The sequence below is a fragment of the Astatotilapia calliptera genome, chromosome 14 (assembly GCF_964374335.1).
Source record: "Astatotilapia calliptera chromosome 14, fAstCal68.1, whole genome shotgun sequence".
Classification (NCBI taxonomy): Eukaryota; Metazoa; Chordata; class Actinopteri; order Cichliformes; family Cichlidae; genus Astatotilapia; species Astatotilapia calliptera.
This window is the reverse complement of record NC_137435.1, coordinates 12,384,289-12,408,345: the sequence shown is the minus strand read 5'-3', so window position 1 is coordinate 12,408,345 and position 24,057 is coordinate 12,384,289. Positions and strand designations below refer to the sequence as shown.

Sequence of the window (24,057 nt, the reverse complement as noted above, 5' to 3'; positions counted from 1 at the left end):
GATGGGACTGTGCTGCAAAAGCTTTCACCGAGGAAAAGTATAGACTGTTCTTTATGCTTTGAGATGTTTATTTGTAGTTGTTTATTTAATGTTTGTATTGTGGAAGCAATAACAGAAAACGCTCAAAATCATACATCACTAGTAACACTCCAACACAGTCATGCTTGAAGCCAGCAGCGAGATCAAGGATAAGATTTCCATGGCTGTTTGGCTGCATCATCCTAAATTTGAAATAACAAGCTCCCAGTGTGACGACTTCTTGTCTTATTACTACTTCATGTCACCAAATCACTTGTCAAAAAAACTCGCGCTAAGAAATATTACAAGCCGTTGCACAAGTGGCCTCGGGACATGTAGAGTGTTGAAATGAGGATGCAAACTCACCTCCAGGACTTTAGGGCTGCCCTGTCGGCCAAGCGTGCCCAAGATCAGTCCCCATCTCTGGGCCAGTCGAGCCTTGTCAATAGCCTGGAGCCTTATAGCGCGCATGGCCTCGTGGTCGTAGTATTCCCTGGAGAACACCTTACTGTAGGGGTCGTATCTACAAGCATAGCCAGGCAGAAAAAGGCTGAAAATCACAGATGTGAACAGGACGTGTCGATACTTTTGAAAGAATGAACCTGATTACACATATTACAATCCATTGTTCTGGCATCAATCTCAAGGACATAAATGCACCAAAAAAAAAAGAAAAGAAAAAAGGTGAAAAATCCAATCACAAAAAGTCATCAAATACAACAGGAGTTAGTGTATCTGAGGGAAAAATAGATGTATTTTTGAGCATCTAATCTCCTTTTCTCTGGTACAAGGGGTACACTTGAGATTAGAATCTTGTTTATGAGAGAGACCTGTGATCTGTGCAGCAGTGCATATGTCTATAACAACACAATTTCACTTTGCATGCAAGCAAGCCTTATCAAAACAGAACTTGAGCTTCACATAATGTTATCATGCCACTGCGATAAGGTGAATAATCAGGACTGCAAGCAGTTTTTAAATTTAAACAGCACTAAAAAGCATCATAAGATTCTGAGCCTAGAACATAAATTGAGGATCCAAAAAGGTGATTATGAATGTTGATCGCTTCCGTACTTAAAAAAATGTTTTACTTTTTTCATTGCAATTATTACAAAAAGTTTATTTGACATCATTTGCCCCCAAATGATCAAACTAACACTAGTTTTATAATAAACACTATTTTGTATCATATAAAGAGAGATATACATGAAATATGTGACAATACCTGTAGGCAGGAATGTCTGGGTTTGCAATCATGATTGATTCCAGGTGAAATCTTCCATCTCCAAGATAACTGTAGAAAGATACCAATCAATTCAATGTTTGAGGTGAATGAAACGAGAGGAAAAATAAAGTGTGCAAAGAAAATTCCCTGAAGAGGATTAAAATTCATTGTGCAGCCATAAGAAATGCTGACCTATTCTCTTATTCTCTCCATCAGCGTTTTCTCTCTGTTTTTTTTTTTTTAACATTGTCTTTTAATTTATGTCTGCAGCCTCTTAACAGAAGACCAAAGTGTTTTCGGGCAGAAGCCTTACGGCTTGGGTGGAGGGTCTGCCCACTTCTGCTGTTTGGGAATGTGACCTCAACGAGCGGAGCACGCTGTTTACAGAGAATACAAGCTTTCCCAATTAACCCGGGGTCTGGTGCTGGGGATTCGCCAGAGCGCAAGCAGACGTGGAGTTCACAAACCGCAAACACTGAGTGACATGGAGGTGTCTAAAAATGCAAGGTCTCTTACATAAATGCCCCTTGGGGTCAGGCTGAGAACAATCCTGTTGTTAGTTTGAGGGGGACTCAGGTCAGTACCCCTACTTATTACTTAGCAGGTGTCTCAAAAGGCCTACTGTGCCAGGACGTGCAATTAAACCCACTAATTGGTCAGTGTTTAGAGTGGCTCAAAGCAGGCTGTGGGTGGTTTGCCATACAGGCTACCAAGAGACACGACTAGCTGAGGCTCTATTTGTTAGCAAGTGCATGGTTGTGTGTAAGCACGTTTGTCTCTGTTTGCATCTGTGTAATAACACTGAACACAAAATGAACTCAAGGAGAGCCTCTGTTGCACTGCCTCTCTTTGCTTAGAAACATCCAAGGCCCTCGTATAATTATGTTCCCAACAATAAGCCTGCTGCATTTCAGTCACGGTTGTCCTCAGCACTCTGCGGCTCTAAAAGGTTGGTGTGCTTTAACGCTCCCTATGACCACAGTCCTTCTATCTATATTCTTTATTTTTCAAAAGTGCTCTCACTAGAATGGCAGAATGCTGTGTGCCTGTGCGTTACGCAACTGCCTATTTTCACATTCACATCTTCATATTGTTCTATTATGAGTGAGAGCTAGAGGTGGCAGATCGAAATGGGCGAATGGCCATTTCAATACACTTTAAAAATACTTTTCATTATGGAAATGACAGAGACTAAGACCTTTTAGAGCTTCAAAATCACCCTTAAAGACTAATGCATCACTATTCATTCTTCATATTGCTCAAGCGGGTCAAAACTTTGATAAAATGCAATTACAGCTTGAGCACACACCACTTTTTGCGGGAACTTGCTCATTTCGAATTCATATAGGATGACTTGATATTAAATATTCATTTATTGCTATAATACAGGTGCTGAACAAAACCATGCACTGTAAAAAAGAAATCATATTAAGAGCAGATCTGCTCTGCTTTCGTTAGTGACAGTGAACAATCAAAGCGCTATTACCCGAATAATTCGTTAAAGTAAAAAGAGACTGATCAGCAGAGGGAAACCATTTCGCTGTAGCTGCACTTCTGATATAGCTTTCACATCAAAATAAAATGTTTCAGCTATATATTTTTAGACTGAAATTTAACACTAGGGGATGGTGCTACCAGTGAGGTTAAAGTCCTCATCATTGCTCATGTGTTCAATGTAACACGTGTGGATTAAATGAGAAAGAGAGCAACATACATCCCTCAGGTAGGCTAATCGATTTTCTCTCCCAGCACACCTCTGCACAAGCCAGCTGACACATCAAAGACAACGCACATTGGATTAGAAGGTGAAACACATACAAAGAGACACACTGAAACAGACACACAGTACACATCACTTTTGTATCCACTTATGCATATAGCAAAGCCCGTCCTTGTGCAGCTGTTACGCACTGGGAGATTTTAATCGCATGGACAAACATTAGATGTGTGCAGATCAGACATATGGGGCTGTGCACCTCGGCATAATTATATCAAGGGAACATCATCTCACTGTGCACTACAAAGCATAAGATTTATCTACTGCAGACCAGCACCAGATGTATAGACACACAGTAGCTGCGGAGGTGTTGTTTGTTAGTTGGACCTGTTACTTTGCCAAGCGTTTTCCTCCCTGCAGCACAGGCAAAATAAGCATCACTTTGACACATCGCACATGAACGGTGTTTTTGTGAAAATACACAGGAAGTAGTCTTTTAGGGTACATGCAGCTCCTGACTGGATGCATCATCTTTTTTTTTCTGATTAAGATTAAATAAATGGGGAAAATAAGAAATTAAAACGGGCAATCAGACAAGCTGAAACTAATATATCAAGGAAACCTGTCAATCCTTACTATGGCAACGTATAGTAGGTGTTATATTTTGCTAAAGCGTTTCCTTAAATCTAAACTATAAAACATGTGAATATGTTGACTCTGGCTTGAAACAAGCCAAAGGTGTCTGAATACATACAATTCAAGCTATTCAAGGTGGCCGTTTCTGGCTCCTTATAGCTCACAGATATGGCTGGTTATCACAGCCAGCTCTGTCTGGTGTGACAGGCATTATGGCATACAGATTATTACTCATGCCACATGGGTGGGCATGGCAATAGCAGGCTTTACTATGGAAGGAAAGGAGAGAGAAGACAATGGCTGGATGAGCCAATGCTGGATCTCTGCAGCTATCTAATCTGTGCTAACTAAAAAAAAGGAACTGGGCAGACACTGTAAGGTGGGAGACAGGAGGAATAAGATTTCTTACACAATGGCATTGACATGGCGCTCCAAGCGAGGGGAGGTGCAGCCTAAAATTTCTCCCGGTGACAGAGGGCGACACTGTGGGACATGCACATCATACTCTGTCTTGAGGGCTGCACTCACAGCCTAGAATATGGAGGAAGGAGAAGAGATTATATTCTCTGTGCACGTATTTAATCAGGTTCTTCACTTTTGATGGTTCATTTTTACATTTTTAATAATGGAAAGATAACAAGAGATGCATTGAATATGAATGTGGCTGAGTCTGAACCTACAGAAAACATACAGACCAAACATTTTTCTTCATCTTCCATCAGACTCTGTGCTGTAGGACATTTAAGTAAAACAAAACAATAGATATTACATTAAAGCCAAGTCTGCCTTTTAATGGGTTTCGAGGTTTGCATTGCAATTTTACATTTGATGTAAATCAAGTGATATTAATGCAGAGACCTGCACTTTAATGTAGTGTCCATTGTTTTATTTTAAATTGAGCATGCTAAAGATATGAACCAGTGGAATAAAAACGTGCAACTGTCTGTGGTCTCGATTCAATGTATGCAAAAGGGAAAAACAGAATTAAAAGTCAGAAGATAGGGGATTACCCACTATTACCACTGGTGCAAATATATAGAATATTATAATAATATAATATTTTTAAAAGACTGAAAATGTCAACTTCAAGTGATACTGAAAGGGTCATGAATGATTTTCTGCCAGAAGTGTAACTCTTAACACACAACTGGTGTTTAAATCCTCATGCTTCTGCAAAGCACCAAAAAAGAGTGCTTTAATTTTTAGAAAAATGAACTAGTTCATGTGTACTCATTTAGATGAAAAGAGAAAACGAGTGAACAATTATTATAAGAAGAAAAAAAAAAGGGAAAAAGTGTGTGTGTTCTGAGGATAAACAAACGATTTAAGGCTAATTTAAGGCAGTCCACAAGGAATACGGGTGAACTTCTCCCGCCCGTACTGTGTGACCCCAACAAGCCTACACACATAAGACACGAGTGAGAGCAAGCATGCATACAAAACATAGAGACTTATGCAGACATATACACATAGGCGGACTCAAACATCCCATCATATAATGTGACCTGTTACGGTAGAGCTTGATTTAAAAATAGCAGTGGTTGCATTAGTAAAGGTCCAAAGTGGTGCTGGTTCAACACAGCATATGAAAGCAGCAAAATGCATTATAGAAAAGGGAGGCAGCCAGCCTGAAAGAAGGCTGCTCGAGCTTAATACTATAGCTGCTGCCACTGCTTATATAAAGAGCACTACTGAGCACGATGCTGAACCGAGCGGCCTTCCGAGTTCATTGCACCTTTCAAATCCAAAATAACTGCTGCCGGATTTGTCAAACCCACACTTGAACTGAGCTTTAAGAGCGGCGTGTGAGCTTGTTCATAAAAGCCAGGAACTGCAAAAAAAAGTATACTGTACAAATGCAGAGATGTGTGTGTGTGTGTGTGTATTCCTGTACTGTACAGAAAAATATACTCTTTATGTAATATGGAAAATACAAGTGACAATAACTGTGTGCGTCAGCTCTCTCCGACGCGAGAATCACACACAAATGCACACAAAGTCTGACAGAACCGGCGCTTAATCACCTGCAGCGCCGCCACAAACTGAATAGTGCTGACGAGTGCAAGAGACTGTCCAGGAGAGAAGTTGAACTTGATTGTGTCCAGGAAGTGTGCATTGTCCATCTGGATATCCACAAACACATACAGCATCTTGATACCTGCAGTCGAGTCTATGGGGACTGCAGCAAGACAAAGACAAAAGAAAGACAGATGAATACTTCAGTCCTGCTTCTTTAGACTGCTGTATATGCAACATCAAAACATAAACATATATACACAGCAATACAGCTACACAAATAAACCGTATGTGAGCATACTGCAAATATAAAGATCCTACGGTACGCACCTATGTGACATAACTGAAACATGAGTGAGAGTCTAGCACGTGCAGGAACTGATGCAAAGACCTCAATTATTTAGGGAAGGAGAAGGACACACGTGATTACTATTAATGCCATTAATTTCACAGACCATTTACTACGCGCCCGGGCCTGTGAGACGTAGCGACAGACATGCTGAGTTAGATGCTGAATAAAGCAGGGGAGAGTCCAAGAAACAAGGGGGGAAAGGGTCTAGATAAGAACGAAGAATTATTGTTTGTGTTGATCATTATAATCGGTCTTCCTCTCATGCTACAGTTAATTTGCAGATCAGAAGCGAGGGGACTTTTTTGTTACAATTAAGCAAATGGCCCATTATGGTTGAAATGCTTTATGAACAAGTGCAGCTCACTTGATGGCCTAGATTAAAGCAACACTGAGAGAGAGAGCGATATGGGAGCAAGGCTCAACAATGTGCAGATAATAGGGAGTGAATAAAGAGGGGATAGTGGGAAAACATAAGAGCCGTCTTAACAAAGGACTGAAGGCAGCTGTGATGGAAATGGGAGAAGAATGAAACATTCCCATGAAAGTAGGCTGGAAAATAGAGAAATTTAATTTGGGGGTGTGGGCAGATGATTTTATAATAAACTGTATAAAGAGCAAATGCTTTGGAATGGGAGGCAGGAGTGGAAAAAGTAACAGGATACCGAGCGTGTGTGTTATGGGTATTTAGTTTGAGTGTGAAGGGTAGGTTGTCAATTAACTGGGAACAGAGGTGATGAATGGGCTCACATTTCAGCACCGAGTAAAGGAGAACAGATGGATAGATATTTAAAACAGTGGGGTTTGCTGCAGGCCACACGCTGAGTGAGAAACCAAGGAGTTAAATACATCATGAGGGGGAGATAGGTAAAAATCTAGACTGAGACCAACAACCGTCTGTTGCTTGTTTATAGACACTCCCAAAACATAAAAGGGCAGAGGAAAGTGACATCGATCTGTGTTCACATTAGCATGGTAGCCTGAGAGCACTTAGGTGCTGCAATCAGAGACACAGTCAATGAGACAGACACGACTCACTTGCACCATCACTGGTTTTTATCCTTTTCATGGCAATAAGCTCACTTAGCACAGCTGCTTATTAATGCCCATGAAAACAAACACAAATGCACACTCAAATTGAACAAAAGGGTGGACATAGTGCTATACTGGCTTGGTTACAAATGGTCTGTTAAAAATCAATATGTAAAAACAAAATCTATTCTGATATTGTACCTCTGTATAATTCATGAACAATAAGCCAATCGTTTGGCATATTGAAAATGTGGTCCTGAAATAATCTGGATTATCTATGTGGGGAAATGTGATAGCATTTAACTTGGATTGGAGAATGGATTTAGCATTTATATAATGAAATAAGAGACGCTTGCTATGCTATTATGGTTTAATAAGATATGACATTTATTTGACCCAAAAGTTGGTGAATTACATTGTTAAAGCAACCTAGCTTGATAAAATAAATAACTGAGAATGGCACAAAATACACAAACGAGCTCAATTTAACAAGAAAACGGATGTGAGTGAAGAGGGCAATATATAAAAATAGAAATGTAATACAATATGGTACTGTGGCGTTGTAGAGGGCAGTCAAGGTTATATGTTTATTAAATTTATTATCTAAAGCTATTCACCATAGCCACAATCATCTGAAGACTTCTCTATTACCTGATGGAGCAATCCAAACAGTGTATTGATTCACAATGAATTCAAACATTAACAGCAGGACATGAGAGGGTTCTCACTTAAAGTTAATGTCATAATCTGATACTGCTGACAACATTTCAACTGCTCAAAACAATCAATAAAGTCGTATACAATAACAATCCCACAGCAAGTGTCTACAGATGGGAACTGTTACCTGGGCTGTTGTAAAAATTACAAAACTGTTATCCAGTACCACACAAATACGACTAGCTACTCTAAAATCAGTGCCATGGCCATGCTCTGAAATGACTTTAATAGTGAGGATCTACTCATGATGTTTAAGGAAGACCAGTAAAACTTTCCTGCCATTATCGGAGGAGAGCTTCTATCTCCTGACAGTTTTCCTTCCTGGAGTTCAATTTTGGATTCTATATTTTGATTCCAGTATGTTCCCCAGTTTATCTCAGGCTGTTCTGTTCCAACTACTATGGTATTCAGGTTAAACATCAACAAAAAAGTCCCCAAACTCATATCTGCAAACAATGTTAGAACTTTAAAACACGGTTTTATGATGTTGCCCATATTGTCCGGCTCAAACTGGAGGTGCTTTATGATGAGGAAATATGAGAGGACACCACTACTCTCAAAAGCAGATACTGCAGAGGAAATGAAAGGGAAATGAATGAATGCGGGAGAGAGAGTTCCTCTGTGAGTCAGACAAAACACCGTGTCTTTCATCTCCCACAGGTGGCTGACATCTTGGGGAAACAGTGCAGTGATGTCCTCACGACTGAGAGATGAAGGTCAGGAACGGATGCACGACACCACCATTACATTTGCATTCTCTCAGGATCTGCAGTCCATTTGGGTTTGTTTGTTTTTTTAATCTCTTCCATCAATTAATATCTGATCTCCATCCCAACCCGCAAAGACTTTAACGCCTTTATCCTTGCATTTGCTGGGCTACTCTCAGCAGAAACAGGTACATATCTTATCTTTTGTAAACATACATGCCTGCACACATAATTGCTCTATGATAATCAAATTATAAATATGCCAACAGCACATACACAAAGACTAACACAATGAACACAATAAAGCCAAAGAGCGAAAGAGAGAGTTTTTCAGTAGTATTAAAATTCTGTTGGTCATTTCTGGTATTTGGGATAGGTGAGGTCGTTCTGGCAGAGATATATCAAAACTATTGATTTAACATTTCCTCCCATGTTCTGCGAAAGGCAGACAGTGGGGGCGAGGGTGAAGGTCCTCGAGAACTGCTTGAGGTTTTCAAAGAACGGCTCTAATGCATGTCCTCCATTGATCTGCTGAGTAAATGTGATGCCCAGGCTCCAAACATCTGATATGCTTTCCAAACTAGAGTTGGGAAGAATGCACCAACTAGTAACATTTTCCATTGATCGATGGCTTTGTCTGTGAGTCTGTCGTTGTTGGTATGTCTATGTTCTGAAGCTTCTTTTTTTTTTAATGCAACCCACTCTTAGTAAGTGGGTGTCTTCGATGCTAGATCACTTGACATTCTCTACACGAAGAGTCATGAAGAGAGAAAAAAAAACAGAGACTCACTTAGGCAACTGTGGCCATAGTGCACCATGAAATCTGCTCCCAGAGCTCGAGCAGTGAAGTCATCCACACAGCAGGCGCCGTACGTCACATCCCCCATCACAAATGTATCTGCATCTGTGAACCTGGAATTTGGGCAGAGGCTCTAATCACTGTTGTTACAGACCATATATGCTGTTGCTTGTTACCATAGCGAATAACATACATAGCATCCAAGGCATGGTGTGATTATAAGCGAGCTGAGTAAGATCAACTCCTATCCACTTGCTGCAGATTGAGTAGACTATATAGCATCTGACAAAGCTACCAGTCAATGACTGACTCACAGTACATCAGGGTGACACACTGCTATTCTTTTGCTCCTTATAACTGGGAGCCAGCGGCCAAAGTACAGTACAAGCTGTCTGATAGTTAAAGCCCTGCCAGACGAGGGTTAATGGGTCATCAGTTAGCCTGGCCACAGACAGAACGCTAGACGAAGAGGAGAAGCACAAAAGGAAATGTATGACTGATACAAATAGATTAGAGTTTGCAGAGGTCTTTAACAATCTATTTCCCAGATTTGCTGTGAAGGCTGTGAAATACACAGACCATGTGGGCCCTAATGCTCCACTTTGCAGATGTAAAAGGAGAAAATAATCATGGCCTTCTTGAAAGGAACACTAACAAATTACACAGGCATCTGTGGACTCAGTACTGTTAAAAATAATTGCAGATTGTGCTACTGAAAAACAAGTGCCTACACATATCACCCTTTATGGGCAAATAAAATGCTAAGTAAACCCATAAAGACTAAGTAAAATGAATAAAAGCGGGTAGTAACAGCAAAAAAGAGCTAATGAACAGAAGCTTCAGGCATTGTAAGGGAGGGAAGATGGGTAGACAAGGGGGTGTTTGTAAAATGAAGTTGTTGCCAGGTATTCGTGGCTGTATTCTGACAGATTTAGGCTAGACAGAAGAGGTAGAACTGAGACGAGAAGAAGGACTTGGGGAAAGGAGAGGAAAGTGATAAACAGAAATGGCTGCACACAATACAACATCTGTAGAAACCCACAGATTCTTAGTAATACGTCTCCTGCTGCCCAATCTTTCAACCAACATCTACTCTGTTTATTCCTCGCTCTGCACCTCGCCAGGGGCTTCACACAAAGTTTCTATTTAGCCTTTCCTCTCTCAATTTCTCTCATGTAATCTCTAGTTTGTGCTCTCTCTAGGCCCCTCATCATTGTCCCCTGGATTTCTACGTAGTTCCTCTCCAAATGTCCCTGTCCCTTCTCCTATAATAGCAGCTCTCAAGTGAAAGGAGTACAGGCCAGCTGAGCCCAGGAAAACACAGACAGAGCAACTCATCTGATAAATAAATATTTGCATTCAAAGGTTTGAATCAGTGGCTCTCTCTCTTTCTCTGGGTTTTGATTTTGTCTGCATCCATCTGTTTGTGCACCATTGGATGTCTAGCCAATAGCAGGAAGGTAATTAAGGATCACTAAAAATGATACAATAACAGGGATCATTTAAGGTTTCTCACTCACTGGAAAGATTATTTTTCATAAACGTGCAACAACCTTTCAGCTAAAAATACTGTCCACCAGAAAAAGAAAAAAAAAGATTTCCCCTGCAATTCACTGCAGACCACGCAAAACCATCTACAATGCAAAACACAGCACTACAGAAGATTATTGTATCTAATCAGCCATCTATCTGCCAGAAATATCATTACTACACTGGCAGTGCAAGCTGTATCTAGTTATTTCCAGGGTAAGTACATTGAAATTTTATGGTAATAAATGCTAAGAATCTGTTTAAGAGGCTGATATGAGATGTGTAATGCTACTGGGACATGGACAGAGTAATTACTGGGAAACATATAGTCCCATATCCCAATGGGAGAGCGAAACAGAACGAAGACGCATGATGAGAAAAAACAGAGAGAGGACAACAACTTGAAATGTGTATCAGTGTAAATCACAATCACATTATCTCAACACAGGACACTACTGTACAGACATAAAGCCAAAATGTCCTTCGATCCATCCCTATTTAGATTTTTTCCACTTTCACATCCTCAACTATCACTCCTCTCCTCTATTGCTTCACATACTGGTGTCCCGTGTCTTGCACAGTTCCGATTTCTCTCTGCATATCAGCAGTGGTTTTGCCTCATCTTGTGGTACTCAGTTCAGCCATTCCAACTGAAATGTCATTAAGATCTAATTAAGATGTCAGAGGAGCTTGTGAACTCTATAACAGCCCTTGTTAATTAGCTCTTTAGCATACAGCTCAATATGTGTGAGAAATTGCCAACTGATTTGAATCTCCGTTACAAAAACCACTGTGCTGGTGTGTGCTACAAAAACAAGCTTGAGTCTGCAGCAAGAATGGAATACATGCATCCAAGTACACATGTGCACACACGCGCACACGGTGTAAAAGTATTGCCAGCTGATTGTATCACCACTTATCAATAGTTTAAACAACTGATGTGTTTTTACATAAATGGCATTTTTCTTCACTGCATCATTGTCCTAATGCAGTTGAGTAAGCATAAAAGTAAATGCATCTTTCTGGTCTGTGCTCTGATGCCAATTTCCTTTTCCTGACTTTGACAGGAATTTCTTCTGATGTCACAATAAAGCAGAGAACTTGTTGGTACCAGTGCATTACACCTCAAAGATGTTGCAGCAGACAAAGAGAATGCAAAACTTCTCTCGTCTCTGAACAATTCGATTGCGCCACACAAAGCCATTCTGTCACAGATGACACTTATCTGTTCATGAAAATTACCAGACTAAATTAAACTAACAGGCTTCCACCATCTGTCTAGATAACATTTGATTTAAGGTTCTGAGTATTTTGCGATGTGTTAAGTTGCAGATATATTTCATTGACAGTTTTACTATTGGGCCCATTAGCCTGAGAGAAAAAACAAACGACTGTTTAAAAAATGATATATAAACAACTTTCCATTATAAAACTCCATTGTACCACAGCTAATATGTCAATGACATATTTAAACTCTGAGCAAGCTGAAAACTATGATTACATTATACATTTTATAGTATTAACACTGCTTGCTCTGGTAGCGCGAGTTAATTTCTATTTGTGTCTGTGCAGCAGATAAAGTGTTGAACCCATCACCAATTTTCAGTGTAAATATAATTCTAAAAGGTGCTATCAATATGAAATTTTCACCAGATGTTGGCAACAAACCATTCAATCCACATATGTAAAGAAATCAAACCATTGATGTCCATACATTCAGTTATGTGTAATGATGAGAAATGACAAAAGGGAAAAAAACTTTTGAATACCTGAATAAAGGGAGGTTTAAAAAGGCATGGGAAGTCACAGCACCAGCTGAAATCTATCAGTAACTAGACAAAGTTGAATTTCCTGCAAAAATGCAGTGTGAATGCCGTGTAGTGGAATCTGAAAACAGCAGGAGAACTATCTGCTGAAAACACTTTGTAGAAACTGAAGTCTTTGCTGAAAACTGTTGTATATGAAAGGGTACACTGAACAATGTCAATAAAGCACACTGAGTGCAAGCAGAGAAGAAGTGTGACAACCGCCACAGGTAGGATTCAAACCTGCACCACCAGGTCTCACGGCAGCTGCTCATCTCACTGAGCCAAACTAGTTCTTGTCCCAAAGACAGATATGGTGAGAGAAAAATGTGAAGGGTCCGTTAGAAGCTGAATCATGCTGAAAAGAGGTGAAAGAGCTGAAATTTCTGCTGAAAAGGGGTGTAGAAGCTGAAATTTATTCTGAAAAGTGTTAAAAAAAAGTTAAAGTGTTTACTGAAAAAAATGTTGCCATAAGTAGGATTCGAACTCCGGCCTCCTGCTCTGAAAACGGCTGCTCATCTCACTGAGCTAAAACACGGCTCAGCCTGGCAAGCTAAACTGGTAATCACACTGATAAAGTGGTTCCAGTCATTAAAATGGGCCCAAAAATGGCATAAAAAGCTTAATTTTCAAAAAGTATAAAAGTTATCAGCACCACAACATATAGCTGACATTAGCAGAATGAGCAGAACAGCTTAAAATTTGAATGGTGAAAATCGGATGAAAACTGAGGGAGTAGTTAAGCGGCAAAGAAACTAGAATAAGGTAGAAGAATCCGGTCGTTAAGTGATGACGTGATGAATCCTACTTCCGGGCCTAAAGTAGTCTGCGTTTAATATGGCTTTTGTGTTGTTAACGTTATGTATTTTCTTCTATTTAATCTCAAAAAGCTCCTAAAACAGTCAGTCATCACTGTTGACCTCCCTCGGCTTTTATTACTGCTAATCATTTGTTTAAGCTCAGTTTTTAAAACCTTAGGATGTAACTACAGCCCAGCCCATGCAACAGTATATGAATGACTAACCTCGTATTATGGATGGATTATCTCAGTTGTTCTCCTGGCTGAAGTTTGGTCCTTTTACAGCATCCTGCCATGCGATTACATTTGTTCCTGACCACCGAGAACACTCACGTTAACTTTTATCGAGTGGAAAGAAAGTTATCTTGTTTATATTATGCTAACATAGCTGTGTCGCTAGCGGTCACGTAGCACATCATTATATATCAGCTAGCCCAACTTCAGTAACCCTACAAACGTCACTGCTGTTTAGTTTTCTGTCTTCATTTATGTTGGAAGTGATAACAGAGCTGTACGTTTTAATTTGTTTCCAAAACCCCGCAGTCAGGACATGCTATATTGTATTTAGATAGAAGCTAGCGAGCTAACTTCCTGCTAACTTCTAACTCCGTTAAATGTCATAAATTCCGTTTTCATGGATGCCTGGATGTTAAACTCAATTGTTACACCTGGTAGAACAGAACGCTGATCATTTTATTAAAGATGAAAGACTTTAGACCGTTTTTCAACTCTCAGTAATGCCATAGTGATCGTTTGATATATGGACCTGCAGCGGAGTTTAGGCCCAGACACGGCTAGTGACATCAGACTTAACGACCGGATAAAGTTTAAAGAGAAACAGGAACACAAATAAAAAGCAATCCTGCCGCATAGTGCAAATTAATATCAGCTGGGTCAGTCCCAACTGATGCCTTTAAAGAAGTGCCTCGTTACCAAGGTATCAGACAAGAAACATCTTATTGTGGGTAAAACCAATGATCTCTCTCAAGACCTCACTGTTGAAAAACATAATGATGGCAATAGTTATGGAAGAATTTAAGACAGTGATCACTGTCAGGACCATAAATCTGGAAGTGCTTCCCGCAAGATTTCAGACAGAGGAGTCCCAATTCGTGCTAGTTAATCTTTTCTAGGGACACCTTGGGCCGCTTAGTATCAATTTAGAATAATCTAAAAGCAATAACCTACCTGAATATTGGTGACAACTATGTCCATATATAACCATATTTATAACCCATTTTCTGATGTCTGTTTTCAACAGAGTAACACATCATACCACAAAATGGGAGAAATGGGAGAGTTTCCTCATGGATGTAGAGTAACTGTGCCATCCTGTTCAATATGGACTCAAGTCTTTGAGGAAAATTTCTACCTTGTTGAATTTATGCCAATAAAAACTAAAGCAATTCAGAAGTCAAAACAGGGTCTAACACGCTAACATCAACATGTACCTAATAAAGCAGCTGGGGAGTCTAACTACAAAATTATAGCGTTTTCTATTATATTCTTTTTTTTTTAATGTATTGTATTGTGATTGTATTGTATTGTTATCCTATATATTATCTATGTGCCCTAACTGTATCGCTAACTAACATCATTACTTTTCTGTTTTGAGAAACCAGTAAATTTAAAGGTAAAATATACAAAAAAATTTTTGAAATTTGACCCAGGGGTAATTAAAATGCTTATCTGCCAAACCCACATTTTCCAACTTACCAAGCCTGTTTCACTAGAATAACATGTATTCCATGAATTACTCAGCAAGTGTGGGAACTGTCAACTAGACTGTCAGATCTTTTTGTTTTTAAGGGTGATAATGTCCGTATTGTGTGTATGTGGGTGGGGTGCAGTAGAGTGGAGTGGGCTGAGGGTGGTTAACCGCTGAATTTTTCACAGTCATCCATGATCATCAGGTGGGCTAATCCAATTTACAAATTTGCATGCCTCCTTATTTCCCTGCTGATGTAAATGAATTTGTTCAGCAGTAGCTTTACAAGAAGAGCAAAATGAGTAAGAACATAATGAAAGTTTGTCCAAAATTGCAAGGTTTTAAATGTTACATATTTTGTAGTAAAACATCAGTAAACAACAGTTTTTATGCTACAGAAAGGTTTCTTTCATTATTTTATTTTATTTTTTAAATACAGCTTATTGATTTAATTTAAATGGTATTATGACAGTGAACATCAGCAACCCAAAACCTGTTACTTTGGCAGGAGAGTTTAATAGTTAGCAAGGTCCTTTTGCAAAATAGAGTTCTATTTTTAATCTTCAGCCAAAGCCCTTGCTATAATAGGTGTGCATTCTCTCCTGGTGGGTGTGTGGGTTTCCTCCAGGGTCGCTGAATTTCTTTTACTCCAGAGAAATGCAAATAGATTTTGACTCTAAATTGCCAAGCGGAACTGTGAATATGTTGACCCTGATGTATTGGATATCTGTCCAGACTGTCTCACTGCCTTTCACTCAGTGTATGCTGCGGTGGACTCAATGGGATCCTCTAGACTGTGGTTTTCAGAAAACCAAGTATTACTATATGTTCTTTTGTCAAGGTGACCAATATACGAGTCTTGTGGTTTTCTATATTAGGATGCATTACAATACACTGCAAGCTGTACCATTTTCAGAAAAGCACTATAGAGGAATATCTTGGAGAGTAATATCTTTGCCACACTGAAACTCATCAGCAGCATCTGGCAACTTTGTTTTCTTTGGCATGCACGTACTGAGCATTAACAGTACAACAAATACTTAATTGTTATTGAAAATAAACAGTTAGGCGGTTACTGATACAGATGGATATTAAACAAGATTACTGATTGATCTTAAAGAAATATAAAGGGCAGGTAAGGCTTAATGGCAGTGCTTTTCATTTTGAATCAAAATGGTAATCCTAATTTATAACCTTATAAACTGAAACGTGTTCATTTTCGAGAATTGATATCCATTATCTCTAAGGGATAGCGGTGGCTATTTCTCAGCAGTATAACTATGCATGCATATTTCAATATTAATAGTATAATAACTTATCAACCAATATCAATAAGTGTCTAATTGATCAAAACACCCAACTGCTTCTCTGTTGTGTTTTCTTATACAGTGTCACTAAACATATTGTAATGCCCATGGTAATGAAAAAGCTGTTGCAGCAAAAACTGAAGGTGAGAACATTTTTTTAGCTTATCACAATGAATTATAATGTGCATCCAACCGAAGTCTTGTCCTTAAATTGGTTATTATCCCAATAGAGCACATGTGGTTCCTAGAGTAGAACAGTAGGAAGGCCTATCAGCTATCAGGCTGCTCATCCTATGGAACCAGGTCCCAGTTTGGATTAAGGAGACGGACACACTCTCTAGTTTATAAAGATCAGGACTGAAAAACTTTCCTTTTGATGACGTATGTACTTACAGCTAGATCGGTGACCCTGAGCCATTTATTAATTATGCTGGCATATGCTCAGGTTACATGGGGTTACTTCCCAAGATGCACTTAGCCATTCCTTTCCATTCCTAATGCATTTACATGTCGCTACTGCATGTCAAGTTTTCCCTACAGTTTGCATTTTGTCCTTGTCCATGCTTTTTATTTGTTTTTGTTTCTAATATCTCTGTAAAGCACTTTGAATCACCTTGTTGTTGAATTGTGCTATAGAAATAAACTTGCCTTGCCTTGTATTTATTTATTATTTATTTATTGTACTTGTCTTTCCCTTTCCATCACACCTCAACCGATTGCTCCAGATCGCTGCCCCTCTCTGATCTTGGTTATTCTGGAAGTGTCTCCTAGTTAAAACAGAGTTCTTTCTTTTCACTATCGCCAAGTGCTTGTTCACAATGAACTCTCTAATTGTCGGATTTTTCCTCCCAAATTCTTGGGTACTTACTCTTGCAATATGAAGCACTCTGAGACTACCGGCACTGAATTAGGAAAGGTGAATTGAATTGAATTTTACAACAGTTTTTTTGTCAGGTTCACCTTATGGTATGAAGACCAGCATAAAACCCTGCCTGTCTGTATTTACTAAAGCGGCTGAGTGTCAATTTTGCAACTGATGTGTGGAAATGGGATTTTTCCAGCAGGCCTTGGCATACATATCTGTAAACATTTCCCTTTCAAAGCACACAATATGGTGAAAATATGATTAAAATAAATTATAAAAACATAATTTACTAATGTCTGCACCAGACAACTTTCCACAAATTATGCATAATGCTAAGAAAAAAAAAGGCTGTAACAGCTTCCACTACAGGTGTAATTTCTTTGAAAGCCAGAGGAAGAAGTTTTGAGAATAAGCAGATAAATGAATGGGTGGATGGCTCAAAGCTTTGAAGTCCTGACCCTGAGTATAGCCAAAACCCCTATATGGTTTTCTACAATACTAGTATTTTGATGAAGCAGAACTTAACTGAAGTTAACAACAGAGGGAAGTGGGTAATTCCAATACAAAATTCATACATGTTTTAACTTAGATGTCTGACATGCCCATTACATTACATTAAGTTACATTTTACAGTGAGAGATGATCTTGTAGTGTTTCTATGTTTCAGTCAAACAAAGTGATTCTGATTTACTTGCCTCTCCTGGATCTGAACTGTCATGCTGTTACCGAAGGGAAACATATGCTTAAAATCAGCACTTACACTCTATTATTTCTGATAGTAGATTAACATTCTCCCTCATTATATCTCCTTGTTGTTGTCCTGCTAATTTGAACTGCTTTTATTTGAATGTGTCAGTCATGGCTGAAATAAACTGCCTGTGTCTTTGTCAGTGAACCACCCACAGATCTTTCCTCTCCCATCAACCCAATTCTAAAAACTGTATCCTAAAGCTAATGTGGCCTCATTAGTAAATCTGGCCCATGATCTATGCAAGGTGTGCAGAGGCACTTAGCTTATACCTTCATCTGCTATTTTCCATATAAACAGTAGGGTCAGAAGGCTACTCTGAATTAGCTGGCTCAACTCATAATAAAAGAAATGCCTCAATAAATTGTGTTTGAACTATATTGCTGGTTAAAAATGAAAGCAATGAGTGGCTGCATTTTACTAAATTTTATGCAAGACACGCAAGACACTCTTACACATACTAATAAATCCTTCTTAAATGGTTCAAGGCTTACCTGCCAGAGTTATTATAGCTTTGTATTTTCTACTTAGATTCTATTTTGTAATTCAGTTTAGTTTCAATTACTTTCCAGAATGGATTTTGTTATTTCTGTTTTTCTGAATTTCTCAGATTGTGGACTTCATAAGTTTTGGTAAATAATAAAAATAAAACACTCAGAGATTCTGGTGAAATCTAGAAAGACAAGAGGAAGATCAATTGTTTGACTATCAAGAATTTGAAAATGCACATCACTGATCTTCATAATTCCCCCAAAAGAGCTCAAAACCTGAATCAAGCAAGAGTTGGAATATTTAAGTACAGATAATAAAACATTTTTTAAAGCATTTTAAAGTATTAATCACAAAGTTTTAACATAAGCTTTAAAGTATTATAGTATAATCCATAGCACAAAGGCATAGCTACCCTTACACGTGTTTGTGTTAACACATCTGAGCGATACAGCAGAATTAATCATTATGTAGCATGAAGAAAATAAAAGAGCTGAGGGTTGAAAAGGGCAAAGTGGTATTTTATCGGTTCTTGACAAACCTGTGCATTCCAAGTAAATGCATCAAAGAGGTCGGTGTAACATAACATGCATTAATTAAATAGGGTTTGGCTAAAGCATAAACACAGAACTTGCTCCAGACAGGATAGTCTGTATTGTTATAGTCTACCCTTGGAAACACTACAGTGCAGCTGCAGAATACAACACAGTAAGTGTCCATAGGGCTGTCCTTATGACTGTGTTACCATCGACATTTTAACATCTGAAATCTAATAATAGCAAAGGCAGCACAATGGCCTCATAGGAAACAAAGTGACAAGCAGGTTGGCAAGGTGGGTACAGGTGCAGTAACACTGCTCTTACACAGTTGCCACTGAGGGCAGACAGCACAAATGAGAATATGTGGTGCGTTTGCATCCCAAGACAAAACACACACAAGCTAATATGTGTATTAGGACACAAACTTGACTTTCCTATACACAGAAAACACGTGCATTATTTCCTATGTCCGGAAAAAGTGCATCTTTTAATTACATTACATTTCAGATATCTGCCCCCATTAGCCCATTGTTACTGTGTGAGTAAGCTTTGGCAAGGGGAAAAACAGACTGGCCCAGGAAAAGAAGCTTTTCCCCAAAGGCAGCAGGGGGGCTAACTAGAGATGAACCTCCATTATTTCTTAGTTCATTTTAGGCAAATGATGACAAACACGTGTGTTGAAAGGCAGAACGAGAGAACAGGAGTTCTTGCCACAGAGCACCAAGAGAGCGCAGGTCACAAAAGATGAAAATGATGATACTGACAAAGAGGAGATGACAGCCTATGTAAGACAGATGAGCTGTTTTCTGCTGGGCTCGTAATATTAGCAAATCTGATATCTATAATCTGCTTTCTGCACATATAACATAGATATCCTAACAAACTATTCCCTTCCAAAATAAATTTGGCATGGGGCTCTGAGCAAGAGGATTAAATGATTTCCACTCCTTTTGCTTGCAGTTGATGCCTCTCCCCTTACATATTTCACTTCATTTCAATGTCATATTGACACAGGAATCCTGGGCTGCCTGTCTTCCACAGAAAAAAAAATAGGAGAGAAAAACCCCCAGTAAAATATGACAGTCTAACCAGAGTCATTGAACATCTGCCAGGAATGAGTAAATAGAGAGAAGGGCAACACAGCAAATATGGGATGATGCTTAGACAGATGTTTTCAGTAATGCTATTAGATAATCCTTTAACTCCCTGCAAAAAACAGCATCATTACCACTATTTCTGTGAGTGTATCTCATCTATTTGTCATGGCATTTATTCAAAAGCCTGAGCCATGGGTCATTATGGAAAAGCCTACAGCTTTATCAAGATAGAGCCCCCAATCTATATAGCATAGCATTGCACAATTAAAGAGCTGCAATCCAATTTCATAAAAAGAAAAAAAATGGCAACAGCTATTGTAAGTGAGTGCTGTTGGGCTGGTATTGCTTAAGGAGGAAAGGAAAAAAATCTCAGGGCCAGGCCTATAACCAGGAATGCATCTAATCTCTAGGGATCTCAAAAGAAATAATACAGACAACTAAATTGAGTTTGATACAATGTTTATCAGATCTGCAGGGCATAAAGACAGGAATCAGTGTAAGTACTAAGGAGGACAGATAATAGGGTATTAAATTCCACTGCACTATCACAGGAACACCAAAGCTTCCTTGAAGACACCGATTACTGCCTGGAACTATGCATTCATCTCTTCTTCGACCTAATGTAATTAATCCCACCAAAGGCATTCATGGGAAGCCCACATGTAAAAAAAAAATGTGGGGACTAAATCAAATTTTTTTTTTTTAAATGAACCATTTCTGAAAAACATGCAAAAACATGTTAGAAGGTTACAATTCTAAGAAAAAAATGGAAGAAATCCTCAATTTATCAAAACTGGATTCTTAAATATCTTTGGTTTTTTTACCCAGAAATTGTTGATTACAGAGCACTCTCGCTGTGCTGTTCATAGTTGATTTTGGTTACAGTCCACTGAGCAAGTCCAGTAGGGTGAACACTGTGTATGACAACACAGGGATGTTCACTCAACACCTTTGCTAATCTAATTCAATATTTAATAAATCACATCACAAGCAAATAAACTATAAACATCGTGAAACCAAGGCTGAACCACATGAGTAACATTCGAGGTAATTTCCACAAGGTTTTCTAGTGCAAGAACAAAACTTCAAGATTCCAACATTTAGAAGACAACACAAACTCACCAGCAAATGTGTCTGAAACTGTTGAATTTGTTCCAGTCAAAACTGGTTGTGATATAACAGCAAAAAGTGATCGAACAGTCAGAGAACATCTTCTCTGCCTGTGCAGACAAGTGTAAATTCTGTTTCATTCATTGCATGGTGAACGGGAAGCTCAGCTGAGTAAGAAATGGACAACAGAGCAAGAGTTAGCCCTCTCTTGTGGAGAAGTTTATGTTTAATTTTGTTAATATGTTGATATAATAATATAAAACATAACAATAATAATAATGTATACTTTATAGATCTCCGTGGGGAAATTACTTTCTCTGCATTTGACCCATTCACTCAGTGAAGCAGTGGGCCCGGGGCAGGCACCCGGGGAGCAGTGTTTAGGGACGGTACCTTGCTCAGGAGTACCTCAGGGTAGCCGTTCAGTGGATTCGAACCCCTGACCTTCCAATCATGGGGCGACCACTCTACCTACTGAGCTATCCCTGCCACTAAAACATTTAATGAATACAAAATTTCCCTTAATAGAGCTGGCACAGCTGGCATGCAAAGGGTTAACTTATGTCACAACCATAGCTGGACTGGCCATCGGGCATACCGGGCATTTGTCCGTGGGCTGATGGTGATTTTTCGTTCTTATGATCCGACAGGGTTTTTTTTTTTGTTTGTTTGGTGTTTTTTTGAGGGGGGCTAACAATATAAAAATGGCCTGTATTTATATAGCGCTTTACTAGTCCCTAAGGACCCCAAAGCGCTTTACATATCCAGTCATCCACCCATTCACACACACATTCGCACACTGGTGATGGCAAGCTACATTGTAACCACAGCCACCCTGGGGCGCACTGACAGAGGCGAGGCTGCCGGACACTGGCGCCACCGGGCCCTCTGACCACCACCAGTAGGCAACAGGTGAAGTGTCTTGCCCAAGGACACAACGACCGAGACTGTCCGAGCCGGGGCTCGAACCGGCAACCTTCCGATTACAAGGCGAACCCCTAACTCTTGAGCCACGATCGCCCCAAATAAACAATGAAAGGTGGTGGATTGGCCAGATGGTGGCCGATGTGTAAAAATAACTCAGTTGTTTGGTGGTGGTTATGGCGGAGCTTCCACAGAGGCCAGCAGGTGGATGAGGGAAAGGGGAGGCAGGAGGAGAGACCCAAGCCGGCCACCGTTCCGATTGTCAGGTGAACTGAACTTCATAACAGGTAAGAAATTATGAGCTGCAGTCTATCTGGGTCAGATATAAACCAAGTTTAGGTGTAGCTTATTTATCGCCCACGTTGTGCCAGAAAGAAGAAACCAGCGGAGGTCGCATTAAACAACAGCAGCACCTTTAAGCTTGATAAGCTGTTGTTAGAATTTATTTAAGCCACAACTGTAAAAGCTGCTGGCCATGATGTCAGCTGGTTATCTGGTGAGAGGGAAACATGAAGATGAAACCAGGAGATGTCCTTACTGAATCATCAGAGCTGAACAGGTGACGGAGAAACAGGTTTACCTTTTAGGTGACATGAATGAGTTGAAGGGAAGTTATGAACTGTTTCTGAGAGACAAATAACACCAGGATCCTTTTCTATGTAGCTGACAGCTGGTAACTGTGCAGGGGCGGGTCTAGCAAAGTTTTGCCAGGGGGGCCAGGTAGGGCATTATCAAGGAAAGGGGGGCACAAAGAAATACTTTTTTATTCTCATTTAAAATATCTAGCTTTTAATAAATAATTATCTGAATCTTACAACCAAAGTTTTCATCTGATGTAAAATGTATAGAAATCCTACATATGCCAACAAGACAGTGTACATCAAGGCTTTATGGCTTTTCCTATAATACCTGGTTGACCGGTCTCTAGTCAAAATGCCCGGACGATTTTTTTGTCCCAGTCCAGCCCTGGGCATGACACGCAGTGAATTAATCTGAGAGGGTGCATTAAAAAAAATAAATGGCCGGGCCAGCGGTGCACATCACAAATTAGCTCGCATAGTTGTGCCGCTTCTTAATGACAGTACCTTAACTAACAACCCCAACTACCAGATTCAACTTGTAATTGGCTAAAAACAACTTAGCCTACAGGTGAGAGGGATGTTGCTAGCTGGCAGTTTTTTCAAGTGATGTTGAAATTTCCACATTACAACACTTCAAAAGCTTCAGGAGCTGTCGGCTCAGTGCCGCATTAGCACCGCGGAAACACACGGATACATCCGTAGACTCGAGACAGAATTCACAATGTGTTTTCAGGACTTTCAGGTGTGGACCAATATTTTCTTTCCTGATCAAACCAGAAAGCTTTAATAAGCAGCTGGATTTACCTCACATTAACTGGCTAGACACAGAGGACATCGAAATACAGCTGATTGAACTGAAAAGCTTGACTCAAAGTTTGCAGAACTACGAATGCAGCTGGAATCCATAGCTAAATTCTAATTCAAATTCAAATTTTATTTGTCACGTACACAGTCATACACAGTACGATATGCAGTGAAATGCTTAGACAACTGCTCGTGACCTAAAGAAGAAAAAAAAAAGAAAAAAAGGGGAAAAGGCTATGAATAAGATAGGAAATAAATATGAAAAATTAAAAAGGGTAAATTTAACTGGGAAAGAATAAGATAAAATATATAAATTAAAGTTGAAAATAAAATAACTGTACAACAAAATACACAATACACAGTATAGAACTATATAAGAACGTATGAAAAAATATAAATAAATAAATAAATATATACACAATAACAACAGCTGTACAAGTATTAACTGGAAATTAAGAATATAGTGACCAGTGTTGTGCAATCCACATTATGTCTTGTGCAGTGCAAATATGCTTAAAGTGATTTAAGTGATGAA

At 39.3% G+C, this 24,057-nt stretch overlaps 1 protein-coding gene across 1 annotated transcript in view; it reads right to left on the bottom strand.

Moving 5' to 3' along the window:
* dph1 (diphthamide biosynthesis 1) overlaps positions 1 to 24,057 on the bottom strand; it is a 79,424-nt gene that overhangs the window by 14,347 nt on the left and 41,020 nt on the right. The window contains exons 4-8 of the mRNA XM_026191823.2: positions 9,208 to 9,329; positions 5,621 to 5,775; positions 4,006 to 4,127; positions 1,244 to 1,312; positions 385 to 541 (exon numbers count right to left, since the gene is read on the bottom strand). Coding sequence (XP_026047608.2) covers positions 385 to 541; positions 1,244 to 1,312; positions 4,006 to 4,127; positions 5,621 to 5,775; positions 9,208 to 9,329 — 625 coding nt within the window. The remainder of the gene's footprint in view (positions 1 to 384; positions 542 to 1,243; positions 1,313 to 4,005; positions 4,128 to 5,620; positions 5,776 to 9,207; positions 9,330 to 24,057) is intronic.